This window comes from Pistacia vera, unplaced genomic scaffold, assembly GCF_008641045.1.
Source record: "Pistacia vera cultivar Batoury unplaced genomic scaffold, PisVer_v2 Contig373, whole genome shotgun sequence".
Lineage (NCBI taxonomy): Eukaryota > Viridiplantae > Streptophyta > Magnoliopsida > Sapindales > Anacardiaceae > Pistacia > Pistacia vera.
Window position 1 is genome coordinate 263,578 of NW_022196194.1, and position 14,590 is coordinate 278,167.

At 35.0% G+C, this 14,590-nt stretch overlaps 4 protein-coding genes across 5 annotated transcripts; 3 read left to right on the forward strand and 1 right to left on the reverse strand.

The window, feature by feature from the left end:
• Window positions 1–58: 58 nt before the first annotated feature.
• LOC116140507 (acid phosphatase 1-like) lies at window positions 59–4,154 on the forward strand. Its single transcript, XM_031426134.1, is given in 6 exon segments — window positions 59–96; window positions 933–979; window positions 982–1,104; window positions 1,107–1,200; window positions 1,495–1,704; window positions 3,804–4,154. Coding segments are annotated over 6 exon segments (690 nt in total). The 3' UTR covers window positions 3,982–4,154.
• Window positions 4,155–6,923: 2,769 nt separating this feature from the next.
• Window positions 6,924–9,795, forward strand: LOC116140492 (putative kinase-like protein TMKL1). Of its 2 annotated transcripts, XR_004129638.1 has the most exons (3): window positions 6,924–7,845; window positions 8,732–9,374; window positions 9,603–9,795. XR_004129638.1 is itself a non-coding variant. In XM_031426117.1 (2 exons), exons 1-2 carry the CDS (start codon window positions 7,356–7,358, stop codon window positions 9,322–9,324), a joined length of 1,083 nt encoding a protein of 360 aa, XP_031281977.1. In that variant the 5' UTR covers window positions 6,924–7,355; the 3' UTR covers window positions 9,325–9,795. The 2 variants fall into 2 exon arrangements, 1 of the variants encoding a protein (XP_031281977.1); XM_031426117.1 differs by having other exon boundaries at window positions 8,732–9,795.
• Window positions 9,688–11,480, forward strand: LOC116140508 (putative kinase-like protein TMKL1). Its single transcript, XM_031426135.1, has 2 exons — window positions 9,688–9,766; window positions 10,057–11,480. The coding sequence occupies exons 1-2, from the start codon at window positions 9,688–9,690 to the stop codon at window positions 10,647–10,649; spliced, it is 672 nt and encodes a 223-aa protein (XP_031281995.1). The 3' UTR covers window positions 10,650–11,480.
• A 1,412-nt stretch (window positions 11,481–12,892) lies between these two features.
• Window positions 12,893–14,166, reverse strand: LOC116140510 (F-box protein At5g07610-like). The gene has a single exon (XM_031426136.1). It carries the CDS (start codon window positions 14,159–14,161, stop codon window positions 12,893–12,895), a length of 1,269 nt encoding a protein of 422 aa, XP_031281996.1. The 5' UTR covers window positions 14,162–14,166.
• Window positions 14,167–14,590: the final 424 nt, after the last annotated feature.

Here is a 14,590-nt window from a genome sequence, read left to right on the forward strand (position 1 = left end):
CAAATTAGACTTCTTGAGTAACACCCTAAAATCTTTATCAAAACACTTTGATTTTATCATGTACCATTTGGGGCATATATATGATAGTTTAATCAGGTAATTTAATTAATAATTGTCCACAGTAAAGCATGCTTCAATATTGAATCCTCCAAATCAATGGATATATTTACTTAATATATTAAATTAGGTTTTGAATAATCCTATCTTTTAGCATGTTATATTTACTTTAAACATAGATTTATTTAAATTGAAATATCTTTTTACCATGTGATGTGATCACTTATTTATGCCCCGCCATAACTCATTAAATTTTATGTTCTTTAAATAAAAATAATTTGCAGATTTAGACAATAAAGTAATAAAGACTCTCCCTATGTGCACAACTTCCAACGGCCATTAAACAGTACAGATTAAACGGGTCCCGTTTGCTACATCATTCGCACTTCATCACCACTAGATCTCTCCACGTGGCTAAAAAAGACCGCTGGGTCCACCTAATATGAAACCAACCAATCAGCCAGCCCATCCGATCTTTCCCCCAAACAAAATCAGAGCAAACCCTAACGAAACCCTGACGTTTCAGTTACCAAAACACCCCCTTCCTCCTCCATTGCCTTCACTCTCACGTCAACTCTCTGCAAAACCATTACTATTTCAAAGGGCCTCTTTCTTTTCTTTCTGCCGTGGCCACATCAAAGTCATTTTTATCTTATCTTCCATTCCAAATAATTAGATTCTCTTATAAATCAACGACTCGTTTCTCCAACTTTGCCTGATTTCAATTATGGATTTTTCTTAGACTTTTCATTTTTTTGGATTGGTTCTCTCGCTTTTTCAAACGAGGCATTGAGCTCCAACGAGTTTCCGAGACCTCTGATTGTTCAATACCCGGATAATATAATCGAGACCCGGTTGGACGGAGCTCCATGAAGAGGTGAAATACAGTGTACGAGTTGGAGATTTTCGGTTGAAGCTAACAATAAGGGCCGTGGAAAACGATTCCTCGTGAATGTTTGGAGTACGTGAAAGATTACATGATGGGTCGAAGTTATAAAATGGATCTCGAGAGGGCCTCTGACGAGGCTAAAGTTTACGCCAATACTGTGTTCAAATGGATGGTGATGGCAAAGATGTGTGGATTTTCGACATTGATGATACTTTGTTATCCAATCTTCCTTATTATCAAGAGCATGGTTATGGGTAAGTTTCATTTTCAAAAAATTAAAAAAACATGTTTGTTTTTTTCTGTTTGGTTGCTGAGAAAGTGTGGACGGAAGATAGGAATTGGACCCATTTTAACTATTAGTTTAGTTGTTTCTCGAAAACTAGAATTAGGTAAAACATGTGATTTAGCACTATAATTTTATCCTAATTCAAACTAATTATGCTAATCGAGTTAATTGAACAATGGCCTTGATTGAATTTGATTTTGATTTTTAATTATTTTGTTTACTTTTTGTAATTTCTGATGTGGGTTTTGTTGTGAATGTGTAGCTCCGAGATATTTGATCCAGTGGAGTTTGATAAGTGGGTTGAGAAGGCCATGGCACTAGCTATAGAACCCAGTTTCAAACTTTATGAAGAGGTTCTGAAATTGGGCTTTAAGATTTTCTTGTTGACCGGGCGCAGTGAAAATAAAAGGGCTGCTACTATTGATAATTTGATCAATGCTGGGTTTCAGAATTGGGACAAACTCATTTTGAGGTGAGTCTTGGTTCTTTTATGATTTACAACATCTTGTGATATTTTAGTTTTGTATAGTTTTATGTGACATTTTGTTAGCATATTCCTTTTGCTGGCTTTGTGTAGAGTATTACATGTGTTTGTACAAATGCACTAATCTCTATTATAAGACATTTGGAACTTGTGCTCGATTTATCTTGTGGATGCATCTCAGTTCTAATATGATTTTAGACTATTAGCAGAAGAATAAACATAAAAACATGGTCTTGTTGCTTTCCTATGCTGCTGATAGTTTGAGCATGTAGAGGCCTTCTTGATTCTGTTCCTGAGTACATTATATTAGATGTTGGTATCTTGTGAATGATGGAACTTCCCTTGTAAGTTGTTAATCATTCTTTCTAGTTCAGCTTCTTCTGTTATGCAATAAGGGCATAATTTTGAATTCTAGTTAGGCAAGGTTACTACTTTTGATATGCTTCAAAAGGATGGGCCTCATGAAATGTGCTGCCTGCATGTATGCATTGTGTGTTGGAAAGTGGTGAGTCATATAATAGTTTTTGCATTGACTGGTATCTTAAAGTATACAGGAAGATGGTTTTTTATTGGATTAGTTTTATGCAGTGTATCTTTCCCTTCTGTAAATGCTTTCTTGTGTGGGTATGGGAGGGATTTATTTGAAGGTACTCTAGTTCGCAATTGTTTGTGTTCATAGAAACAAAAGGACATATGAGGAGAAAAATGATTGTCCTTATCTTTTTGGGAATATATGGGTTATTTTGAGTTTTTCTAATCGACAAAATAACCCAAATATTTCGTCTTTGGGATTAGGGGAGGGATGAGAGTATGGATTTTTGTGTGGTGTTTGCAAGTATGGCATCGTCTTCAAAGAAGAGAATTTCAATAACCATTGTTTTTGTTTTTTTTTTTTTTTTTTTTTTGGGATAGGAAAAAACCAATTATTCACTATTATCAATTCTTTTCTTTCTTTGTTATGCTGCAGAAATTGTCATCTGTGCATTCTACTGCATATATATACTGAATGTGTGCAGCCAGTGTAGATGCATTCATCCATAGATGTATATATGAAACATAATAAGTAAAGTATACACGACTTACAAAATGGAAATTTAATGGCTCCGTTTGGTTCACAATTTGTGTTTTGGGAAAAGTTTTTTGAAAAAAGTTAAAAAAAAGTTGATTGGGCGAGTATTACGATGTAGGATTTACAAATTATAAAAATACCCTATGTTTGTTTTACAAAAACACCTTATAAAAAACATTAAAAGTTAACAAAAATACCCCCAATCCACCCTCAAATACGGACAGCGGCCACCACCGCCGGAGGGTGGTCGGAGTCGCCGTAACAAAAACATTAAAAATATTAGGGGTATTTAATGAATTAACAAATTAGGGGTTTAAAAAATGTTGAATAAAGTTTATAATATTGTGAGTTTTTGGGTATTTACTGTTTAACTTTTTTGGGAATACTAAAAGTAGTATTCCAAAAATCCCACAAAGAAGCCACTGTGATTTCTATTTGGTCTTTTTCCTTTTTTCTCACCCTAGGCTGGTTGAGATATTCCATATTTTCTTTTAGCTGAATATTTCATGCATCTGAAATGGTTTTGCATGGCTTGGAGCCATCAATATTATCAGATGCTATTGTCAAACTAAATTGGTTCTGAGTAATTCAGATCCAACCTGATATATTTATGAGAGTTAGGGCACTATCCTCTACATCAGAGAAACTTTTGATACCATCAGCTTAAGTATATACTTAATTTGCGGCATTCAATTTCTTCTCTATTTTGTATTTTATCTGATTGATTAGTGTCCGTCTTAGGTAAGATTTAATCGTATATCTTTACACTGTTTATGTCCTGAATCCTAAAGAGATTGAAAGGAAGTGATGAAAATTTAATTTTATTTCAAAATATGTCAATGATTGATCTTTACCATTTTTATTCAGTGGGTTTTCACTGCTTGTAGTTCTAATCCACAAAACATGATTTTCTTTTATTTTTCGCATTCTTTGCATATGCCACAATGCAAAGAATGCATAGCCTGGTTTTATGGCTATGCAATCTCCGAATGAATCCCGTTTCTTTATTGCTGTGCAGAGGCCCTGAGGACCATGGGAAATTGGCAACAATTTACAAGTCAGAGAAGAGAAATGAGATGGTAAATAATGGATTTCGAATTCTTGGGAACTCTGGGGACCAATGGAGTGATTTACTGGGTGCTTCAATGTCCATTCGCTCTTTTAAGCTTCCGAATCCAATGTATTATATTCCCTGATGGCACAGATTGTATTTGAATTGATTATTTTTAAAAATAATTCCTGATAGAACAGATAAGACTGTTGTTCTTGTAAATTGTAAAGAACTTAAAACACACAAAGATTGTTGAACTGAGTAACTAACAATTCCAAACACTCTTGTGTACAAATACATTTATTATTAACCAAAACAAAGGATCATTTAACACTATATTTTGTTTATTGAACTTTTTTTCTCTGCAATCACACAAGAAACATGCCTGGGGCTGGATGTCTGTAAGCAAGTAGTAGCATGAAGAGTTTGAGAATGTCTTCAAATAAAAAGATCACCAGCCTGGTTCCATTGATGTTCACAGTTCTGAAATGTAAATAGGGTGTGGCATTTCATATTGTATAAGATGTATTGTAGGGTTTGTTTACAATGTTTTAGTCAAACTATAAGGTTTTTAAGGAATAAAGAGAATATTTGAAATGCTTATAATAGTTACAGTCCAATAAACCTTTTATAAAACGTGATTCCAATTAATAAGAAACAATATCTGTTGATGTAAGACAGCTCACTTAAAATATTTTCTATGATTTATAGATGGAAAATCATTATCAAAAATAGAATACAATTTGTGTCGTTAAAATCAAGCTTTCTTAATTGCTATTAATATCTTAAGCTAAAATTACATCACATCCAACATCTCATTAATCATGAAAATACATTACATCTTCTAACATTTACAAATTAAATCATTTCCATGAGTTTATAACCCATCAAGATTTACATAAATATTAATCATTAGTGTAGGTAGCTACTAACATTTTATGGCAAATAAAACTATACACTATTAACTACCTTTGGATGATTAAATGGTTCAATAGGGACTCTTGAGTGTATTACTTAAGAAATCATAAGCTCAAGTTCTTCTTCGGTTACTAATAAGATAGTCACTAGAGCTCTTATCCGGTCGATAATTTTAGAGTGTTTCGAAGATTAGTTGAGATGTGCGTAAACTAGTCTGAACACCCTTAATCATTGAAAAAAAAAAAAAAAAAAAAAAACTATACACTATCAATTCCTATGGCACCAACATTTTATTATTGGTGAAGATTCATGAGATATGATTTTGTGATATTGCTTTATGAAGAGACAACATTAAACAAATGAATAAATTAGGCAACAACACACTAGTGATGCCATTTTCCTTTGGGATATATTATATTGTATGGTTGAGAAAAAATTAGGTGAGATGGGGCTGTCCCGTTAATACATGTGCTTTTGTTATTTGATGATTTATTTAAAATATAATTACAACTCTTCTTGGATTATTTTGTTGTGCTATAAAGGATTGCAAGGATGTTCAAATACTCGTGTATCATTCTCTCTTGATATAATATATCGTTGATATCAAAGGAATTTTGATATTGCCCACTGTGTTACCTTTGAATTTAAAATAAAAAAGAAATAAAAAGGAATAATAAATGAATTGAGAAAAAGGGTAACGTTATTGTTACTTTTTAAGTTTCCCCAACGACGAGGTTGTATAAACTCAGGTGGGCCACAGCTTGTAATCCGTCCACACGTTTTGATAAAGAATTATCATGGGTGACGACGTAGCATGGGTCCCGCCCGATTGATGCTAATACTAATGCCATCAGACACCAGGTCAGTGGATGATGAAGTGGGGACACCTATTAGCTCATCAATCTGCGCCGTCAATTTGCTCTGTGATTCAACCACCACTTTAACTAATGGGTAAAGTTTATGGGACACGTGGTCCAATGTCAGATGCCTTTGCCAAACTATTTTTTTGGACACTTTTTGGAATCCGATTGGGGTGGAGAAACAGGTCCCCCACTTTACTACAAAATTATGTGCTTTATGAACATGGGGACCTACTAAACGGTGCAGTTTTGTGATTTCTTCATATTAACTTATATTAATTATTTAATAGGGTTAACGGTTAATTAATTGGCAGTTGAGGTCGGTATTAAAACATTTCCACTATGAGTTAACAATCCATTCGCCTAAAACAATCAATCGTTGATTAACTAAAACGGTCAACCCTTTTTTTCAAAATATATTTTCTGCCTGCCCCTTGCGCATAAATTTGCTGAAACTAAATAACAAGGTTAATGAATTATTATATATTGGTTAGTGTTAGTTATGATTGAATATGATATGGTAGTAATTTCAAGTGGTTGGTCGGGTGATTAAAAAAGTTTGTTTTATTAATTAACTTTTTAGGTTCAAATTTTCTTAAAATCAGTCACCATATTTATAATTTATTTGAAACATTGAATTTATACAGTGTTTAATGAGTTTCAAAAATTATTTAAGGTATTCACAAATTAACATGAACACCCTGATTATAAAATTAAAAAAAAAAAATGATATGGTAATAGTTTGTTTCAAGATTACGCAAATTATAATGAATATTGATGATTTGGTAATAAGAATACAGTAAATCAATGAGGATTAAAGCAATCAATCTACACGTAAATAAATACATAAAAAAATATAAATATAATGAAAGTTAAAATCATTCGGAAATCAATTCTGTCATGCTTATTATTTCTACCACAGAATGGGCCATCCATTCTGTAAACTAAGCCAACCTTTCAATTCATTTCTACCTAACTATGCTGCTCACCTTATCATTTATTCACTAATTTTGCCCATTTTTTCAAGCCAACTACACCCACAAGTAGCTTAGGATTGAAGGCATTCTTAGATTTTAGTTTGCAAATGTTGTTCCAAATAAAGTACCAACCATATTTTTTGTTAACAAAAGTAAATAGCATTGATTATAGGAAATATTCTTAGTCAAATCAATCATCATTTTAGATTTCTTTCCTAAAAATGAGTTTTTTTCTGACTGTTTACCACATTAAAATCATTCAAATATTAATATATTTTTAATGAGTTTAATATATGAGTTGGGTTTGCGTTTGTCATGGAGGAAGTTTCACTTTCACTTGCACTTTCATATACAGAGTTGTGCAGAGCAATGGAGTCAAATTACATAAAAATATCACATGGCTTATGTCTAGATCTGTCTTACTAGATTCTGTATTTGCTCTTTTCTTTCTTTTCCATTTCATTCCACCTGCAAATTACATCTCTCTCTCTCATCTTCTTCCTTGATCTAAAGTCTATTCATCTTTTTCTTTCTCAAAAATTAAAAGCATTGGGTTCCCCGCCCTTCTACAAAGTTCATATCTATCTTCATCTTCTTGTCTTCTCTTCCCTCCCCTGCTTCTCTTTCCTCCTCTACTGTACCATTTTCCATGAAACTCAACTAAACACTCTCTACTTCCATTAAAGCTTTCTCTTTTCTGTCTTTTTGCGTTCTACCCAGACCTTCTTTCTTTCTTTTCTTTGTCCTCTCACCAGTCTCATGAAATGAGAAACACCCACATGCTGAAACTAGTCCTTGGACTAACATCAGCAACAGTTTTTATCATTTTCGTAGTCATAGTTTTCTTTTTCCGCAAAAGAGCCGCAAAAGATGAGCAAGATGACTTGGAAGCGAACAATAAGCACACAAATGGAGAGACAGACATTGAAAGAGAGGATCTTGTTACGTTCCAGGGAGGTGAAGATCTTACAATCTGTGACATTCTTGATGCGCCTGGAGAAGTCATAGGTAAATCAAATTGTGGAACTTTGTACAAGGCTTTGTTGCCGAGGAGTGGCTCGGTGAGGTTGCTCAGGTTCCTGAGGCCTGTGTGTGCTACTAGGGATAAGGAGTTTGGTGATTTGATTGAGTTGTTGGGGTGCATTAGACACTCCAATTTGGTGCCTCTTTTGGGATTTTATGCAGGGCCGAGAGGTGAGAAGCTTCTTGTTCATCCATTTTATAAGCATGGGAATCTAGCTGAGTTTATTAGAGGTGAGTTTCTTTGACTTGTGTTTGTTTCATTTTCACAGAGGAGTTTTAGATTTTGTTTTCTGGGTTATATTTGCTCTTGATTGATTTTGATGACAGACTTTCTTTTTGCTTTTTATTTCTTAAAAATGTGTTGTTTTTCATCCATTTGTTCAGCAAACCCATGAGAGAGTTGTTGATTTTCTGATCTGATCAATGTTTTGATTGAATCAAGGTGTGACAGAGGTTGATCTTGACTCGTTTAAAAGCAAAATACTTGAATGAATTTTTTCAACAGTAACTTTAGAACATTACATGGAGTTCTTTTAGATTCCTCTTTCCAGTTCTTTAGAATCTTAGCACTATTCTTCCGGGATTTGCCACTATATTTTTCACTTTGATTGAGTTGATATTTTGCTTTTTTATTGTAATTTTCAATTGAGCAGTAGTAGTTACTTGTTCATTTTGGCATCTTTTAACCTGTACCAGTCATAAAAGTTAAACCAGTTGTAAACTCTTATCAATTTAATTTTTCTTTTAACTTGAATTGCTGATGATGATACTATGATAGTAGCTTCTTTTATTTATTTTATTCTATTGTCTTTTCCTTCTTATCTTTTTATTAGGGGCTCTTAACTTGATTTAGATTTGTTTTGTCTGAATAATTTTGGATTTCTTTGTGCAAATTCACAAGCAATTTCTTTCTTGCATAATTTACAGCGTCGGTACCTACCTTTGTCCTTTTCCTTCTCTTTCACTTGTGAAAAAAATTTTGAAATCTTTTTACCAGGCGTTCACCACTATGCTGTTCTTTCATGTCTTATTTCTTTTCCTTACAATGGTTATACAATCTTAAGTTTTCTTAGCTGCATAGTTTACATTTTGAATAGATTATGTTTCCAATGAGCAGGTGGAAATGGTGAGTCTCACAGATGGACCATCATTTATGGGATCTCCATTGGTATAGCTAGAGGATTGGATTATCTCCACACAGGATTGCTTAAGCCTGTAATTCATGGAAACCTTAAGTCGAGGAATATATTATTGGATCGGAATTACCAGCCCTACATCTCTGATTTTGGCTTACATCTTCTGTTGAATCCTACTGCTGGACAAGAATTGCTTGAAGCTTCAGCTTCTCAGGGGTATAAAGCTCCTGAACTTATCAAAATGAAGGATGCAAGTGAAGAGACTGATATATACTGTTATGGGGTAATTTTGCTTGAACTGCTTTCGGGAAAGGAACCAATCAATGAGAATCCAACTCCTGATGAGGACTTTTATCTGCCAAATTTTATGCGAAATGCGCTTCTTGATCATAGAATCTCAGATTTGTATCACCCGGACTTGCTTCTAAGCAAAAACAATAGTCATGAAAACCCAGTTACTGAAGAACGCATTCTCAAATTCTTTCAGCTTGCCATGTCTTGTTGTTCTCCTTCTCCTTCTCTTAGACCAAACACTAAACAAGCCCTACGGAAGCTTGAAGAAATTGGAAAATAGGAACTTTGGCATTTTGCTGAAGTTGAACTTGATCTTGGTGGTAGGCCACTGTAAGGTTCATTTCAGGCTGATTTATCTATATTTAAAATTTTCTAACATCAACATGTTTGATAGTGTGACAATAGTGATGACAATGACATATGTGAGGAGCACATAAAAATTGTATTTTATTAAAGCAAAAAGTTGAAATTTTTTTGGCTGTGGGACAAAGATTGTCGAATTGGTGATGTGGACATTGGTGGAGAAAGTTGATTGCTGGGTGTTCTTTTGTGGCATAGGTTGCACATTTTAGCCATATATCCAACAAGCTTAGCGGAGTTAGTGATTGGATTTGTTGGATATCAATATCAGCAGCACAAGATAATGGATCTATTCCGGTCCCAGCTTGAGCATGCGGAGGCACATAAATTTGTGAGAAAGAGCCAATTTTTCAGCAGGAAAAGTGTATTTTTCTTCTTGGACCTCAGCATCCGGCCTTCTNAATTCACAAGCAATTTCTTTCTTGCATAATTTACAGCGTCGGTACCTACCTTTGTCCTTTTCCTTTTCTTTCACTTATGAAAAAAAATTTGAAATCTTTTTACCAGGCGTTCACCACTATGCTGTTCTTTCATGTCTTATTTCTTTTCCTTACAATGGTTATACTATCTTATGTTTATTGCAATTTTATGTCTACTTGTTTTCTTAGCTGCATAGTTTACATTTTGAATAGATTATGTTTCCAATGAGCAGGTGGAAATGGTGAGTCTCACAGATGGACCATCATATATGGGATCTCCATTGGTATAGCTAGAGGATTGGATTATCTCCACACAGGATTGCTTAAGCCTGTAATTCATGGAAACCTTAAGTCAAGGAATATATTATTGGATCGGAATTACCAGCCCTACATCTCTGATTTTGGCTTACATCTTCTGTTGAATCCTACTGCTGGACAAGAATTGCTTGAAGCTTCAGCTTCTCAGGGGTATAAAGCTCCTGAACTTATCAAAATGAAGGATGCAAGTGAAGAGACTGATATATACTGTTATGGGGTAATTTTGCTTGAACTGCTTTCGGGAAAGGAACCAATCAATGAGAATCCAACTCCTGATGAGGACTTTTATCTGCCAAATTTTATGCGAAATGCGCTTCTTGATCATAGAATCTCAGATTTGTATCACCCGGACTTGCTTCTAAGCAAAAACAATAGTCATGAAAACCCAGTTACTGAAGAACGCATTCTCAAATTCTTTCAGCTTGCCATGTCTTGTTGTTCTCCTTCTCCTTCTCTTAGACCAAACACTAAACAAGCCCTACGGAAGCTTGAAGAAATTGGAAAATAGGAACTTTGGCATTTTGCTGAAGTTGAACTTGATCTTGGTGGTAGGCCACTGTAAGGTTCATTTCAGGCTGATTTATCTATATTTAAAATTTTCTAACATCAACATGTTTGATAGTGTGACAATAGTGATGACAATGACATATGTGAGGAGCACATAAAAATTGTATTTTATTAAAGCAAAAAGTTGAAATTTTTTTGGCTGTGGGACAAAGATTGTCGAATTGGTGATGTGGACATTGGTGGAGAAAGTTGATTGCTGGGTGTTCTTTTGTGGCATAGGTTGCACATTTTAGCCATATATCCAACAAGCTTAGCGGAGTTAGTGATTGGATTTGTTGGATATCAATATCAGCAGCACAAGATAATGGATCTATTCCGGTCCCAGCTTGAGCATGCGGAGGCACATAAATTTGTGAGAAAGAGCCAATTTTTCAGCAGGAAAAGTGTATTTTTCTTCTTGGACCTCAGCATCCGGCCTTCTAAAGTGTGTGGATATTTGCACGAAGAATAAAGTATAACATTTTACCTCTTCAAAGACTGGAGTGGCCCTAAAATTGGCAGGGACTTTGGAGTGAAGCTGATGTTTTTATTCCTTACAACAACAGGTCAGTGTCCAAACTCTTAACGCTATGCCTGTTGTAAGCATAAATTCACAGTTTCCATCTGTTTGATTCAATTCTTTGACCCACTTCTTGAATTACCATAGCATTAATATCAGTGTGATATTTTGCTTAAAAGATCAATTTTCAGACTTGTTCAGATTAATTAGAAACTTGTTAATTGTATATTCAGTCAAATACATATGCTTGTCATATATCAGATATTCTCTGCATAACATTCTTATGTTGAAGCCTTCAAATATTTAGCTGTCATGGAGAGCTGAATGGAGGAATTCAATCTCTACTTGAGCTGTGAAGGGGATTACTTAAATAATAAAGTTAAGATTGGTACTTTATAATCCCTTTTGCACTTAGTTGTCCAACCACGTTGGCACACTGCTCATTCTATTTTCCTTTTAATTCTTTTGGTTGATTAGTGGCAGAATCTTTAATATCTTCAGCCACTAAATCAAGGCACTAATTGGTTGTCATCACTATCGGAAGATTTGAAGTATTTTTATCAAGATCTTTGCCTCCATTTACTTAAACCAAGTTGCCCCAAATTTTCATTTTTGGTGCCTTTTCTTTGGTACCTGGCTTCTTGTGGCATGGAAACTGCTTTCTCTGAAAATGATTGTCAAAGCTTTTCTGGAAAAAGTGCTTCAAAAGCAATCCCAAAATGAAAACTTTTACTGTAGTAATAGAATATTTGAACAAACTCTCTTTTGGTCTAATTGCATATGGCCATATGCATGTTGTACATTTCTGTTAAAATTTATACTCAAATTAATTATCTGTATTAAAATGATATTATTAGACTCATGAAACATCTCTTTCAATTATTTAAGAAAGGGTCAACCAGAACAGATACGCATGAATTGTCGACAATGTCATCAAGGCTTTATTTGACAATACAACTCAACTAACCGATAAAGACTCTAAAAATATAGAGGATTGAGTAGCAAGAAAAAGCCCTGTACTGGGTTGGTAAAATGAATTTTGATGACAAATAAACATCTGAAAATCAATCTTCTTTTAGGGCAATAGGAAACATATTCACAATATAATCTCTTATAATGTGCAGGACTTTGGTCAAACAGCTTGACATGTACAATAATGTGTGAACCAAATTTAAATAGTTAAATGTCTCTCACCAACTATGGTTGACATTAAAGCCCAAATGGATAGCTCAGGACAATTATAGTTGTGCTTGTGGTACTTGAGCTTCACAAGGGTCAACAGGAAATAAATAGCTTCGATCGACCTGCTGGATATATATATAATTTTCTGTACATTTAAACAGAGAAAAGTTAAATATCATTTAAATAAAGCCAAAATTTACCTCTATTTTATTATGGTGCTGCTCTGCTGGTGTCATAGACAGCTCCTATAAAGCAGATGGGCTCACCAGGAATTATGGGCTGGTTCAGTTAGGCCCTTAACTCTGGCTATCTAAATGCAAACCCAAGACAATTGCAAGCTTCGCATGCAGCATCGTCTCTTTAGGGAGTTAGATCCTCTCTTCATCTAATTTCACTTGATCTTTAGAAGATTTAAAGGCATATGACAATTTTATAATTCAATGATTAAAACAAAGAGTATACTCAATGTTTCATATTAATAGATTGTAACAATTAGAACATCATCAAACACAAGCAAGGCTCTCATTATGTTGAAAAACATCAACCCGTTCCAATTCTGGTTCATGAGCGTCAAATTCACTTGGAGCAAAATCATGAATCTTCTTGAAGGTCTGATCCTTGAAATTGTAACGGATTACTTTCTTTGGTATCTGCACTACCAAATAGGAGTCCTCATCATTCTCTTCTCTTGCAACACATAGCACAGAAAATGCGTAGTCATTCAGCTCTTCTGGACCTGGTTCTGGATCATTATGGTTCCTTATCATCTCAGGGAAAACAGTTGCAACCCCAAAAAGATCAACTTTATACTTCACAAACCATCCGGAGTAGTCTCTCTCCATTTCCAGAACATTAAACACAGCACCGCCAGGACCATAATTCTCAATAAGGTGCAAATGGCCTCCAGACTCTCCAAAGTAGCTACGTCTTCGCTCATCCCATTCTTCAGGAATTGGAGGCATTGGCATATCGCGTAGTTTCTCTTCATCAACGTTAAAATAGAAGCAAGTGCCTGATGGACTAATCCAATGGATGGCACCCTTCCAAAACACACCACGGTTGAAGTTTGTATCAGTTGGTCCAGTGAATGTACCTCCAGATAGTCTCCAGGGCCCGGTTTCTGGTGAGTAAATCTCTATCTGATAATGACCATGGCGCAAAGAGTCACAATTTCTTACACAAATGACTTTGTAATGAGGTGATTTTAAAGGATCGAATGCTAAGTTAACACCAAAAATAGATCTAGAAACTCCAGTTTTAACACGGAGTGGAGGAAGTGTAGTGTATTGCTTGGTCGTGGAATTGAAAATGTAATAGTTGTATTCACACCCTCGCCCCCGAAAACTGTTGTAGTCACGCCCTCGCCCCCGAAAACTGTTACATAACAGTAGACCATTGCAAGATTGCAGGACCTTGATCCCTGATGGGTCGTTAACAAAAGTGAGAGACTTAAAGGGCGCCCGAGAAGGATTGGAATGAAGATTGATGAAGTCATATTCAGGAAGAAGGTGTGAATACGAATTACACAAAAAGAGGCCAGAGGTGGGTCTGCGGATAAGATTTAGGTGGAAGGAGAAGTGGGGGTTGGAAATAAGGGACAGCCAGTGTTTGGACACGGATTTGAACTTGAGCAAGGATTTGATTGGGAGGCGAAGAAGTAATTCAATCAAAAGATCATCATTGTTTGCAATTTCTTCAGCTGATGGTGATGCTTGTTGAAGATAAGAAGAGGAGACGTTGATAATTATTTTGGTTCTTTTGGTCGAGACCATTGTGAGGAGTCTTGGTTGGTTGTTTTTGCAGGAGAAATGGAAATATATATTTATAGGTTATACCATGTGGGTGTGTGAAGCTATTTAGGAAGATTGTGCAGGAAGCCAGTTAGTGTAAATTCCTAAGCACGCTAAAGACTTTTGGTTGCCATGTTTACCTTTATAAACAAACACAGGACAGTATAAAGCGAGTATTTGATAAAATTGTTCTTTCTTAGTCAACTCTGAAGTTACAGTATTTTGTATCATATTTTAAGTTATGATTTCCGCAAACACCTGATGCCATTGGCTCCATCTCGTTTCCGCTCTCCACTTATCTCGCTTTCTTTAGTTGATAATTGGAATTCCGTTGACTTGTCAGCCAGGGAGCAAAGTAATTTTAAGCCAAACTCTCTTCATTTATGTAATTGGAATGACCCTTGACTTTGA

What these genes read in the sequence shown, in the direction of transcription:
- LOC116140492 (XM_031426117.1), top strand. Translation starts at nt 7,356, where the DNA reads ATGAGAAACACCCACATGCTGAAACTAGTCCTTGGACTAACATCAGCA. An exon ending in TCTAGCTGAGTTTATTAGAG is followed by an intron (nt 7,846 to 8,731) that starts GTGAGTTTCTTT and finishes TCCAATGAGCAG; the next exon opens with GTGGAAATGGTGAGTCTCAC.
- LOC116140510 (XM_031426136.1), bottom strand. Translation starts at nt 14,161, where the DNA reads ATGGTCTCGACCAAAAGAACCAAAATAATTATCAACGTCTCCTCTTCT.
- LOC116140508 (XM_031426135.1), top strand. Translation starts at nt 9,688, where the DNA reads ATGGATCTATTCCGGTCCCAGCTTGAGCATGCGGAGGCACATAAATTT. An exon ending in CCAATTTTTCAGCAGGAAAA is followed by an intron (nt 9,767 to 10,056) that starts GTGTATTTTTCT and finishes TCCAATGAGCAG; the next exon opens with GTGGAAATGGTGAGTCTCAC.